The 13,178-nt window shown below is 35.7% G+C and overlaps 1 protein-coding gene across 1 annotated transcript; it reads right to left on the reverse strand.

Moving 5' to 3' along the window:
- Positions 1–10,475: 10,475 nt before the first annotated feature.
- LOC108671906 (histidine-rich glycoprotein) lies at positions 10,476–13,126 on the reverse strand. Its single transcript, XM_018159503.2, has 3 exons — positions 12,761–13,126; positions 11,068–11,486; positions 10,476–10,625 (listed from the first exon to the last, which is right to left on the reverse strand). Exons 1-2 carry the CDS (start codon positions 12,773–12,775, stop codon positions 11,070–11,072), a joined length of 432 nt encoding a protein of 143 aa, XP_018014992.2. The 5' UTR covers positions 12,776–13,126; the 3' UTR covers positions 10,476–10,625; positions 11,068–11,069.
- Between the last annotated feature and the right edge of the window lie 52 nt (positions 13,127–13,178).

Below are 13,178 nucleotides of genomic sequence, written 5' to 3' on the forward strand. Positions count from 1 at the left end.
AACTCATCCACGTCACTTAGGGAGCACACGAACACTGAGTGCATTAGTTCAAGCGGCGCATAAAGAGCTTACGCTACCTTAGAGCGACGATCCTTCATGGGTGTGTTGGTTTCGGTGTCAGAATCGTTCCATGCTCGATTAGTGGACTTGACGTAGTGGGTGCTGGGCAAGAACAAATGGAGTGCCGCTGAAAATGACGCCTGGTGAAACTGGATGCAGAAAAACATTCTTCGTTTGTACCTGATTTTTCGTCAACGGTATTGATTTCAATAAGATTGCAGGGCTTTGCCCCATTACAATGTAAAATGATTGGTACATAATCACAATGAAATAACAGCTGTATTCTAAGGAAAAATTGAAGTGAGAATAAGTCACTGTAAGGATTCTCATCGATCACCACACTTCAAAACGATGTCATGGTAAGCGATACAGCGATTAGAGGCTCTCCTAATGGTGACCGATGAGGAGAAGTTTGGCTCGCACCGATTTGTTGAACTCTACAAGCATCATACTAGAAATTTGACCCAACGATCTACAATTGCCAGTCTATTGCCGCTGTTACATTCCAACGAATGAAATTCGTGAATTTGTAAAATATATGAATCTATTTGAAATACGAAAATCTATCTATACGAAAATGAGACTGAAATAATTTTATATTCAAAATTATCTATGTATCAGAGGATGCTTGAATTCGTTTATAATAACAAGTGGTGTGTTTCATGATAATTTACATTTTCATTGGAACTAAAGTTACATGAGATACCCAAGAGAAGAAGTTAATTAAGTAGGTTGATTTGGCACATATTACGGTTGATGAAAGTATTTCAATTAATAAAGCAGTAAACGTCTCGATTCAGCGAATAAAAGAACTAAGAAGTCTCCTCTATCCCAGTATCTCATCACATCTGGGGGCCATGAATCGAGCACAAAAGAGAAATAGTTAATTAAGTAGGTTGATTTTGCACATATTACGGTTGATGAAAGTATTTCAATTAATAAAGCAGTAAACGTCTCGATCCAACGAATAAAAGAACTACGAAGTCTCCTCTATCCCAGTATCTCATCACATCTGGGGGCCATGAATCGAGCACAAAAGATTTAGGCGCTGAGAGCAGCAGTAACAAATCGGGCGACGCCGCGGCGCTATCAGCGAGCTCAATAATGCAGCCCTCGCGCGGCCTGGGGGAGCCTCGCGATGCCAGGCCAATTGTTTGCCCTATCCTTGTCTGTGTAAATGCTGGATTTATATTGGAAATATTTGGAGAAAGTATTTCTAGCTGGATTCTTAAGCTATTTAATATATAAATTTATTTGGAAATATAGAATAATCGCTGAAACATCAAATTGAAGCTGTGAGAATTATCAACGACAGGGGATAAGATAAGATAGAGCGACGGGTGCAATAAAATTGTGAATTATTAATGAAAAAATTTTTTCCTTTAAGGGAAGGAAAAAGTTCGAAATAATTCGGTACCTTCAGTTCTTTGTTAGTTAAATTAATTCCGTTAATTTTACTGGCTTCTTTGCCTATAGTAATACGACAATCATTGACGTAATGATATATTAGTCACATTTATTTTTGATCGAATATAAGATCAATTATGTACTGATAACCTGATTATGACAATACCGTTCATTATTAAAATTTCTTATCAGAATAAATTTTTCTCTATACCTTGGATTAACGAAATACGTCCAAATCAAAAGTCTTCGATGAATGCGCAATATTGCCGGGAATTTATTACATTTCCTAAGCCTAAGTTAATTATATTTCCTAAGCCTAAATATCAGCCGTGGCGACGTTCGTTGAAGGTGCAACAACTGCTCCTATATATATACTTGAGAGATTAACTGAATGGTCTCATTTGCCACGCAGGGGAGATTATTTGCGCTAAATTAATCTTGTAATAATTGCAAAACTCATACCGTTATCTACTTATATATTTACGTGGGTGATGGGTGTGCAAATTCACAGCAAATCTGACTGTTTGGGCCTCGATCTCCTCATGAAAACGCGTGAGTGTTCAAATATCCTTGTTGTTTATGCCGTGAACTGCAACTTAATTATAGATTCTGATTTCTGTTGCTGATGTGTTGTCATCAGTTAGTTATATTTTACCAAACTACTTAGTGAATGCTTGCGTGTCAATTGTGAATTGAAAATAATAAATAATATAAAAAACACACAAGAATTTATTCGTAAACTATAACAAATAAATTATTTATTTGTAGGACTTCAAAGTACTGCTTGAATATATATGAAAAAATGTAGTTTCACTGAATTTACACCGGTTATTTGTAGAGAGTACAAGATTAAAATGTGTAGATAAATTAATTACAAAACAAAACACAATCTCCTAAATGTGTTCTAGAAAAATAACAGTTATCACAGAGATGTCGAAGGGGTTAAATCAAAAATGCAATATCATGCGATATAGCTTGGGTACTTGTACAGAAGCAGAATAAAAGTTGCTAATAAATCCACTGGAACAGCTAGGCAACAACTAGTGTAGCTCATTAGGACTTGTTCGTTGACGTAGGAATCTCTCTAATGGTATTTTAAACACAGAACAGCTTTTGGTTCACTCAAAATCTTCTTGTGCTAAGCGTTGAGGAGGTGCAGACTGCCATCCAGAATGTCCCCTTAAAGCTCCCAAAGCATGAATTTAAACTCAAGAACCCTATTTTCGAGGCGTAGTCAGCGTCCTTGACAACAGCATGATATTTAGATTAAATAAACTTCTTTTCTCAAAAATATTTTATCCCATTGAGACATTCAATAAACAAGATCTTAGCCTATGATTTGTACAAATGTTGACGAATTAAATATTTTTCAGTGCAATGCAAGAAAATGACAGAATTTTGGTTGAAAGTCACCACGGTCGAAAAGTAACAATTTAAAATTGAAAAATGTCGAATAATGGTCAATTCTTGAGATAACTTCATTGAATAAAATTTTCTGATTTCGTTAAATACCTTAAATTTACTGATAAATATAAACAATAGGCAATTTTTCCCATAGAAAACGTGTCAACACTCACGGCTAAATGAGGAGCACACGAACATTCCTCCGTTTCCCGATCTATTTGTTATGCTGAGCTGTCAAGGTCGCTTGTTGCTGGGTAATTAATTTCTTCAGCCCCTACACCATGTTCAACTTTCATTGAAGCCTCGTAACGGCATCACAATACTTGTTGGAAATCTAACAAGCAAACATCAAAGTTGACTAGACTCCAATCTTTGCCAAATGCCATTGGGATCAAATCTATGGAGGTCCGGTTTTTACGCAGTATAGAGACATTCGCATGAAATGAGGGATGAAGGCAAACAATGTAAGAAGCATGAATGTTATTGTCGATGCAGTTACATTTAGAATGGTTGTAGGCACCCCACATGCGTATGGCTCTCTTTTAGCCCGTTGGCCCTTTGTCAGATTGTGTGCATATTGACAAAGACTCTCTGTCTCTAGAATCATTAATAATCCAAGGCTTGGCAGTAGCCCCAGCTCTTGGGAAGCTACAACAGAGGCTCATGAACAGAAATCGTCTGCAAAAGAACTCCACTCGTTCAGGCATTTCGGCATAAGGGCTGAAACGCCCTAGAACTTCGTCGGCGGCCCTCCTAGTCCTCTGCTATCCGAAGCGTATCTGTCCATCAGCGCGAAGACCATTAATCTTTGGAGGACCCAATCCTTTGGCCGGTGGTGTTCGAGAGAACTGTGCCGGCCTCGATCGTACTTCGTGCGTCCTAGCTATGAAGCCTCGTTCTCATGTTATGTGATGACACAAAATATCGCTCCTCTTCTTCCATGACTCAGAATATGGATGAGTCGGTAAACACAGTTATCAAATTGTAGAAATTCTTTCTCTGCAAAGTACAAAATTTTCAGAGAATTGGTTCCGTTCAGTTAACATCATATAAGCGGAATGCTTCGTTGCTTCCAAGCCGCAAAATATGCAGAGTTCTAACAATTTTTCAGTCATAATTATTTTCTTGTTCTTCTAGATTCTCTCTTAACAATTGCAGTTTTATTTTTCGACTTCCAGTCTAATATGCGTAGAGCATTGAAAATCGATGCATAACCATTTCAAGCATAGTTTCAAGTCCAGTTAACCCACATTATTGATAAAATCATTCAAAATTCTGCAGAAAACAATTTTCTGCTTCTACAAATACACACACTAGCCATTGAACGAATTAAGTACTGCATGAATATACAGCGTATTACTTTTTATCAAGTTCTCTTACTCAAATCCTTATTCTTCGTTTCGCTTCATTGTTCCAAGTCGAGAATTTCGAAGTTGAAGAATCGAATTAGTCATCATGAGTTTTATTTCTCGGTCCCATATCATACATATGATGTTCCACAGAGGAAAAAATGTATTTTTTTCTTCGAAGCGACAAAGTCTAATCCCTTATAATGATCTCCTGTAATCCACTCGTCGTCGACTCTCGAACCGAGTGACAAAAATCAAGCCTAGAGAATCTCCTTTGGGAGATCATTGCCGCAAGGAAAATTTGTGATAGGATATTGTTATGAACGTTAAAGTCTGGGATTGACAGAATAAACTGTAACAAATTGTAAAGAATCTTCTGGACGTAACATATATTTTTCATGTGGAAATTACGCTGGCCCAACAATTCATAGATCGATATATTTCCCCTATTATGAATCAAGTCGTACACAATTCATATCTGTAATTAATTGACAGTGCGAAATGACAACACTTTCATTGATATTGTATATATTTTTCATTTTAGTCACTAGCACCAACCAATTTTTCCCGATTTCTTGATCATAGCGCATTGAATGCTGCTTCATTTCTTTAAAATTTCTAACCGCATTTTTGCTGAACACTATTTTTGGTTCGCTCCATTATTGAGCAATATTTGCTAAAATATTGTTTGCATAATTTATTACCGCTTTTCCGTTGAATACCTACAATTTCTCGTTGATTAATATCGTGATCAGTGTTATCACACATTTTTTGCGCGATTTCTAGGCACTTTTTTTCGCGTGAATGCCCACATTTTGTCGGTTTATTCCGTAAGCAGTGTTTTCAGAATCATTTTTAACAAGAACTCTGAGCGCTTTTTTTCGGGTGAATACCAACAATTTTTTGTTCGCTTAATTCGTGAGCAGTGTTTACCGACACATTTTTGGATCGATTCCTCATCTTAGTGCTTTGACGAGACTGTGGTCTGAGAACAGCTGGTTATGACGTTTCCTGCTACAGTTCGAAACGCTTCCAGAATTCATTAGTTAGCCGTGACAGCGAGCAGGAGCTGCAGTGCTCAGGCTCTCAGCTATGTGATACTCAAAAGCAGCGACTCCCGTACACGAATAACGAAGGTGACCACGCACACTGCGCGTCTACACAACAGCTTCACTGTGTAATAAATGTATGAAGCATTCCAATATTTGTGTGGTACGCAAATTTTGTTTATGTAATACGAAATGTTTTGTATCATTCCAATGTAATGGATACAGAGCTAAATATGTGTATGTATGCGGTTCAATATATTTTTCTTGGTGGATAAAAGCTGTTTAAAAAAATCTATTCATGATTTATCGTGTATGTATGAAATAATTCGTACTTTTCATAAAGAAAGTATGAATTATTTTCTTTTAGTCATGTTATTTGTACAAAATGCAATAAACAGCTTGAAATGTTCAACAGTTGTCACAGCAGAGCAATGAAGTTACGGTGTTCGTAAAATTATATTTATTTAATAGTTTTTCTGTCAAATTACAACTTTGTCTGACGTTGAGTTAACGTTTTTTAAGCGTATGAACTTTAAATTTAAGTCGATTAAACTTTGTTTCGCCGTTCTTGGCCTGGAGTATGAAAATTGAAAGTTTTGTTATCATATCTAATAACAAGGCCAAGGGTAACTCAAGCCAGACTCATGAGGGTTATATATTATTGAGGGCATATTAATTATGAGGGTTATATATTGACTCATGAGGGCATATTAATTATCCAATGAATCATCTCAGGAGAAACTAAAGAATTTACTTTCTCTTTCCTTGGAGGTTAAGGGATGGTTGGTGCATTATTTTGTATAAAAGGGCACACATTATAAAAACCCTGAGTTATAATATTATGATGCCCTAATATATTATCATATCAAATCTCCAGCTGTTTACATTCCACCGCATTTGTTAATGATATTAGTTATTAATATCATTTCCGTTACTGCTTAAAATTGGCAGCATTTGTTAATGCTATTAGTTATTAAATTATTTCCGTTACTGCCTAATATTGGCAGTCAACTCTACATGGGATAGTGTCTGAAACGAACGCTCCGCTGTTCAGTGCTTTAAAAAATTAAACTTCCTTGATGGTGATTTGAGATTCACACTATTCTAATCATCATTACATTCTAAACTCGTCCTACGACAAATATGATGAACTTAACTCTCTGAGTATTTCATTCGTTTACTATCTAACAGGGTCGCACTTTCAAAATTTGCTTAAACAGCTGTTTTACATATTATATGTGTAGCACAAGTAGCGGATTATTTCTCATATATGATTGATGCGTTAGCTCGAAAAGACTTAATTTATTGGATAACTGAGCTAATAACTCGTAATTAATTATGGTAGTACAGCACCAATTCAGTCGGAACTCCTGCATTGACACTACAAATTTAACATTCCACACCTCTGTCGTCGTCCCTTGAGACATACCCTGGTCACCTGGGGACACTAGCCTAGGCTTCGTTCTGGTCTCCAAACAAAGCAGCGATGATTACATCATCATCTATGGTCTAATTTGATGCTTCGTCGAGGTCAAATGTAAATAGCGCTAAGTGTGCCCATAATTTTCCAGTTTGCTGGAGACGGTTTTTTTTACGCACAAAGGTCAAGTTCAGGTAGCAAATTTGACGAAACAGACCATAAAAAAGTGATTCCATAAGAGAACGAAATGTTTTGGACGGAATATTCTGATAATCCTCAAGCTGGTCCCTAGGTCAACGTCAATCGTAATTTCTACGTCTGGTATCGGAAAGAATAATTGCGCTGGAATATTTTGAAAGTTGAGCTACAAATCTGAATCTTAATTTCGAATTTGACTGTTTTTCAGTAAAATTACCATAAATATAAAATGTTTGGCGAAGCACAAAAGACTCAAAAATCTTTAAATCTAACTATTTCTTTAGTGCTTATGGGACCGACTAGTATTCCGATGTAGGGCAATTTTCACCGGAATACTTAACGCAGTGATGTTTTTTTTGGACCGTGTCATTGCATTGGTACACTAATCATGCAATTTGAATGCATTAATACATCCATATTCCAAATGCTTGTTCCAACTGCAGCACCACGAGTGCTAAGAAATTACGGCAATCTAAATCAAAGAACTACCTGTTCAAACCCACAATTCACATTTAAATTCCTTTTCTTAGTTTACAAGAAATGTAAGATTTTCCACTTTGAATATACTAACATTAGCAGAATTTTAGGAAATTAATTTATCGCCTAATTATTTGACTTTCTGCTCGAAATTTCCCTAAAATTCCATCTCTGAAATAAAATTTTAGATTCAACTTTCATTACGGTTTCGTAGAAATTGAGCATATACACCCAGCCACTTAATAATTATATGCATTGTGAATCGTGCAAAACAAGCATACAATCCAAAATAACGGTTAATTATCGATGATGAAAGTATAATTAACGGCAATAATTTAGGCTGGAATTGAATTGATACAAGACGCGGAAGAATTTCTTGGCTGCGATAACTCAATATTAAGTCTTATGAAGACTCAGCTTGTGTCAGTTGACAAGATTAGTGAAGCTAAGGAGATATAGGGTTTTTGAATGGCGGCTTGCCATTGTTATGCAAGAGAAAAACCATGATAGTGGTCGATAGTGGCAATTGTCTAGTTAATTCGATTCTCCATCTCAATTAAAATAATGACGCATTGATATCCCACTGTACTGATTTTAACGAGGGTAGAAGTTTGATTTCTCGCAGGAAAAATATGCGTAAATTTATCGGTAGCTGAAATAATAATGAGCTGTTATCATTTAATCAAATGGCATTAATATATTGCGTATTTAACCTGATTTTATTTTACAGACTTGTTTATCTGACGAAGTAACTGCGTTTTTTCACATTTATCAGACTCATTTCTAGAGCGAGAATTTGGAATTGTTTGGATTATCTAAAATTTGTATAACCATCAAAAGTAGAAGCTGGTACATTTTTCCAGCTTATGCCACCCTTGCCAACTGTTTCTTCGTTCAGTCTATTTTTACGTGGTAAATAAAAAATTTACTTTACACAAATATATTTCAGGGTAATAGTTTTTGAATTATTTTTGTTCATGGTCTATTATATGACTATAATTAGTATGGTAATTACAATAAATTTATTCGCCGTATTTTCTATGTTTCATTCATTGGTTTCCTATTTTTTATTCATAAATTATACGGGAAACTTTTAGCGCGACAGTTTACTTGGCTGTTCTCATTTCATGGCTGTTCTGATATTCATATCAACCGGCGTCTCCAAGGTACGATTGGCCCTTAACTCTGCGGGAAAATTCACCACATTTCGTAGCAAACAGCAATTTTTTCAGGCTTTCTTGCGCGCCAAAACATTCAATAGACACGAGTTTGTTTATGCTTGTTTTATTTGAATTTCGAGAGCGTGTGAATACGGTCAACGATTTTTTACCAATTATTAATGCGTTTCCCACGGATATCTAAATTCCACATGAAATTTTTTTTCCCCGGTAATGAATTTCTTTCGGTCATAAACGGAAGTAAAAATTTATTTAATAAACGAATTGATTAATAGCTCGCATATATATATAATACGATAAATATTTAAAACATAATCTTCTATGAACACAATGATCCTTCTATTGACTATTGACTCGCTTATTAGTCGAAAAACAGTATCTCTTTCTTTGGAACATTACAAAAATAGAATGAACAGTGAATGAATCTGCTTGAATAGAGAGCTAACACTTAAAATTAGCCTGCACATTTAAAATTTTCTGGGACTCTGGCAAGCCACAGTACTTCTCTCATTTCTCATATCTTTCTTTGTTATTTTTCATCACTTTTATATGTATCTTCTTAGCTCGTGATTTCAATTTTCTTCAATTCCTCACCCCTCCGTTACTTCACCAGTCATTCTCTTAATCGCTGCTTCTTGCGTTACACTGTTTTTCAGCGCATTTTCTCATTTATGGAAAAAATGCACTATTGTGCTCGCCATGTCCGTCTGTCTGTCTGCCCGTCCGTCCGTGACCTCAAGTTTTCGTCGACGAGAAAATGAGCTCTCTGTCATTCACTGCAGTGAGTACTGAGTTATATTTTTTTTGTTCTCGCTCGCTGATATATGAAAATCTTGTGTTATTGTTAGTTCCGATTGACTCTTAATCGTTCACTTTTATTCACCTCTATAAATTAGTTTCTGATATTTCTGAAATTATTAAGTAATTATATAATTTTTCTTTAATTTAAATAGTTTTTTCTCTGGGTTTGACTTGTATATGTTCAATACTTTTATTTTCTATTATTTCTCTTGTCTACTCTAATTTTATGTTTGCTTACCTTAAATTCTCTTCAATCGTTCAACTATTCTAACAATATTTGAATTTTTTACTTTATTCGAGTTTGTGATTGCTAAGTGCAAGAGAATATTATATGAGACAGTTATTATATGCTACATATAATATTATATTATATTATATGGATAAATTTATGCTTAAATTATAATTGTGACACAATTGTAGCACTTATATTTTTATTCCATTTCATATTATCATATTTTCGTCATAAATTCACACTCAGTCTCGAACTTTACAGGGATAAGTTAACCTCTAAATTTTTCGTTACGAAACAAATGTGCATCATAAGCGTCTATTATCTAGGTATATAGTTTATTCAACGTTATCTGCATGGTCGGAATGATAACTGATCATTCTACTTAAGAGCGTTTTAATGCTAATATTCTTCTCATCTGATGTCCTATGGCCGGCAAGTTTATTTGACCAACTGTTCTTTGGCAGCGGTCTGATGTTCTAGCCGCTCGAAACGATGCATGTATAGTCACTGTCGACAAATAGTTTTGTTGGCTTAACAAATATATTGAGGTGCCAGTCGATGCAGCTGAATATGCTAATAACTTGGGAAAGTTTATAGCGAGCTTCTATAGTTTAACGAAGTGTGTTGGCACAACTGCATAATATGGATTTTATTCTTTGCCTGCCATCTAATTACGTAGTGGAGCAAAACTAAGGTCCTTAACAATCTCGGATGGACAAACTTCATAAGATCACTAACATGAACATAGATTTGCTGCATTTAAATTTGAGACAAAAACTCATATACTCTACTAGTTTCAGCTACTTTTTCTCAGCTCTTTACGAAAGAAAACCATACAGTTCCATGATGCAACACGGGTGGGAAGTGAAAATCTTTGGTTGATGTCAATCAGTTTTTATTTCTTGCACAGTGCATTTTCGAGAATTTATTATTAAATATATTTTATAATGGAAGCTCAAGAGAAATTGGAGATCGTAAGGGCTTCGTTTCGCGAGCCGTCGTTCTAGGCGCTTCGTTCAGTGATCGGCTGCGTTCACGTCAGGCCGGATTCTGCAAAAGGATTTATCAAATAAATAAAAAAGCGTATTATATTTTTCCTACTTTGCTCACTGATTCTAACTTGTATAAAATGTTTCATATCAGCTTAGCGCTCGAATATTTATATTTCTGTCATACTGTGTTTCAAATGTGAACATAATTTCGAAGGAAAAAGAGAAGTTAACTAGTCTTGTTAATTATTTAATTCGAGCAGATTTATACGTCATATCGGTGAATACTTGGGATTAAACTCCTGAATTATTGATTGATATTTCTGGTACAAGTGTGTTCACATTTATTCCAATTTAATTCAACATAGTAAATTCCAACAGTAAACATAGCGTGACTGAGATTGTCAGTCAATCCTAAAGTATTAGCCTCAGCGTTTAATGTAATAAAATTTCAAATCGAAATATCGATCGAGTCTTAATTATAGTGATACTGTAATACTCACTGTTAGTGATAGCCGTGAAAACCGTGGTGTCCGTGGTGGTGGCCGTGGTGGTGACCGTGTTTGTGGCCGTGGTGATGACCGTGTTTGTGGCCGTGGTGGTGACCGTGTTTGTGATGGTGACCGTGTTTATGGCCGTGATGATGACCGTGTTTGTGATGGTGACCATGTTTGTGGTGATGAGAATGTTTGTGATGATGCGAGTGTTTATGGTGGTGGGAATGGTGATGACCATGCTTGTGGTGATGCCCATGTTTATGATGATGCCCATGTTTATGATGGTGACCGTGATGGTGACCGTGATGATGGCCGTGATGATGGCCGTGGTGATGATGGCCGATATGATGGTGACTTTTACCATGATAGCCAAACCCAGGGGCGGCTAAGCTGACCATCACGGCCACCATCAGCAAGAATAATATCTGAGAAAACAATGAATTTATAATATACTTTAATACGATGTTCGAGCCGCCAAAATATTGTGGTTATGAATGGACAATAATCGGAATGTGAAGGTGCTCTTTATTAATGAAAATAAACGGTGGTTATAAATACAGCTAAACGATATCTACCACAGTGAATTTATAATATTACTTAAATACGAAGAATGAGCCGCTAAAATATTGCAGTAGTGACTGGGCAATCGGAATGTGAAGGTGCTCTTTATTAACGAAAATCAACGGGGACAATAAATCATGTTATACGATCTCTACCGCGTGTCATCTAGTCTGCCAACTTGCTCGACATTGTGAGTGTTAATTACGTTTGCGGATAATTTACTGCATTATGAAATTGTAGCAAGGCTTCAAATTTCTAACCTTAAAACATTCCAGTCAAAAAACATAAGGCTTTGATGCCTCATGTATGACGTTGTTCGTGACTTGGGTCGGGTCATATGTTGATGTGCTCTCGAGCATCAATAAAATGAACCTAATGCCTGCATTATTTAATAATTTAATGCATTCTTTATTCATGACTAACGTTCGTCTTTTTTCTCAGTGCCCCTCATGCAGGAACTGTAACATTTTTCTTATTATATATTAATAGCATATTGCCGTGCTCTATTGAATTATTTAAACAGCCTAGCAATAAAGCCTGTCGTTCATATCCACTCAATTTAGAACTTTTGAACATATAAGGCCTAAAATTAAACTGTCTTAAATTGGATTTATGTAATTAAGGTCTCAATCCAACCTCAAGATTCATACATCTGTTGGAATACATACAGTAAGTTCTGTTGGTGACTAAATTCCGAACAATATTTATTGTGATCCGAAATTTCAATTAAATTGTCCTTGTTCCATAATAGGCCATAATTTAAAGTCTATTAATTATCTCATTTATGTATTAACCTTATCCTATTTCATTATCTCATTTATCTGTCTATTTCGAGATTTCTTCTAGCTTACTCACTCAACATTCATGTTAGTAGTCTGAATGCTTGTTTATATAACTTGAATAATTCTATCCTGTCATTTCGGTTCAATGCAAAAATACTCTGTTCGTTATTTCAAAGAAAATAAATAATTGTTGAACATTAGGAGGTTTCCAGATTATCATATGTTAAACCGCACTTCATCATATTATAGGTATTTAAAAATGAATCGCGATTCTCAAAAATTAATTGTAACATTATTGGCATTAGTAAAGAAAAATATTCAAATGATAATGTTTTATTGACATTCTCTGAACGTACCACTTTCAGATCCATGTCTTTCGTCGTGGTGTGATCGTCGAACACTGATGTTCTCGGCCCTCTCTGACGTGATATATAAATGGCCGCAGTCGCAATTTCATGCTATCTCGGCTACACTCGTGGCTGTGATGTAATTGTTGCTAACTCGCATCGTAAGTCGTAAAGCCTCACGCACGACAAACTACGAAGTTTTTACGTATGGAAGCGTTTAGTCATCTCCCGCTGTTTAATGAGCTATTATTCTAGTTTCAAACTTGCAGCGAGCACGTCAAGTGTAGAGGAAGATAATGAAACATCATACCTACTCTCTAATTAAGTTAGGTGTGAGAATTTAGAGTTTTGGGAATGTGAATGATCATATCGATCGATGTCACGTCGAATATTNGTGTAAGTGTACTCATATATAAGAAGAGTGAAT

Source organism: Hyalella azteca, unplaced genomic scaffold (assembly GCF_000764305.2).
Source record: "Hyalella azteca isolate HAZT.00-mixed unplaced genomic scaffold, Hazt_2.0.2 contig8696, whole genome shotgun sequence".
Taxonomy (NCBI): domain Eukaryota; kingdom Metazoa; phylum Arthropoda; class Malacostraca; order Amphipoda; family Hyalellidae; genus Hyalella; species Hyalella azteca.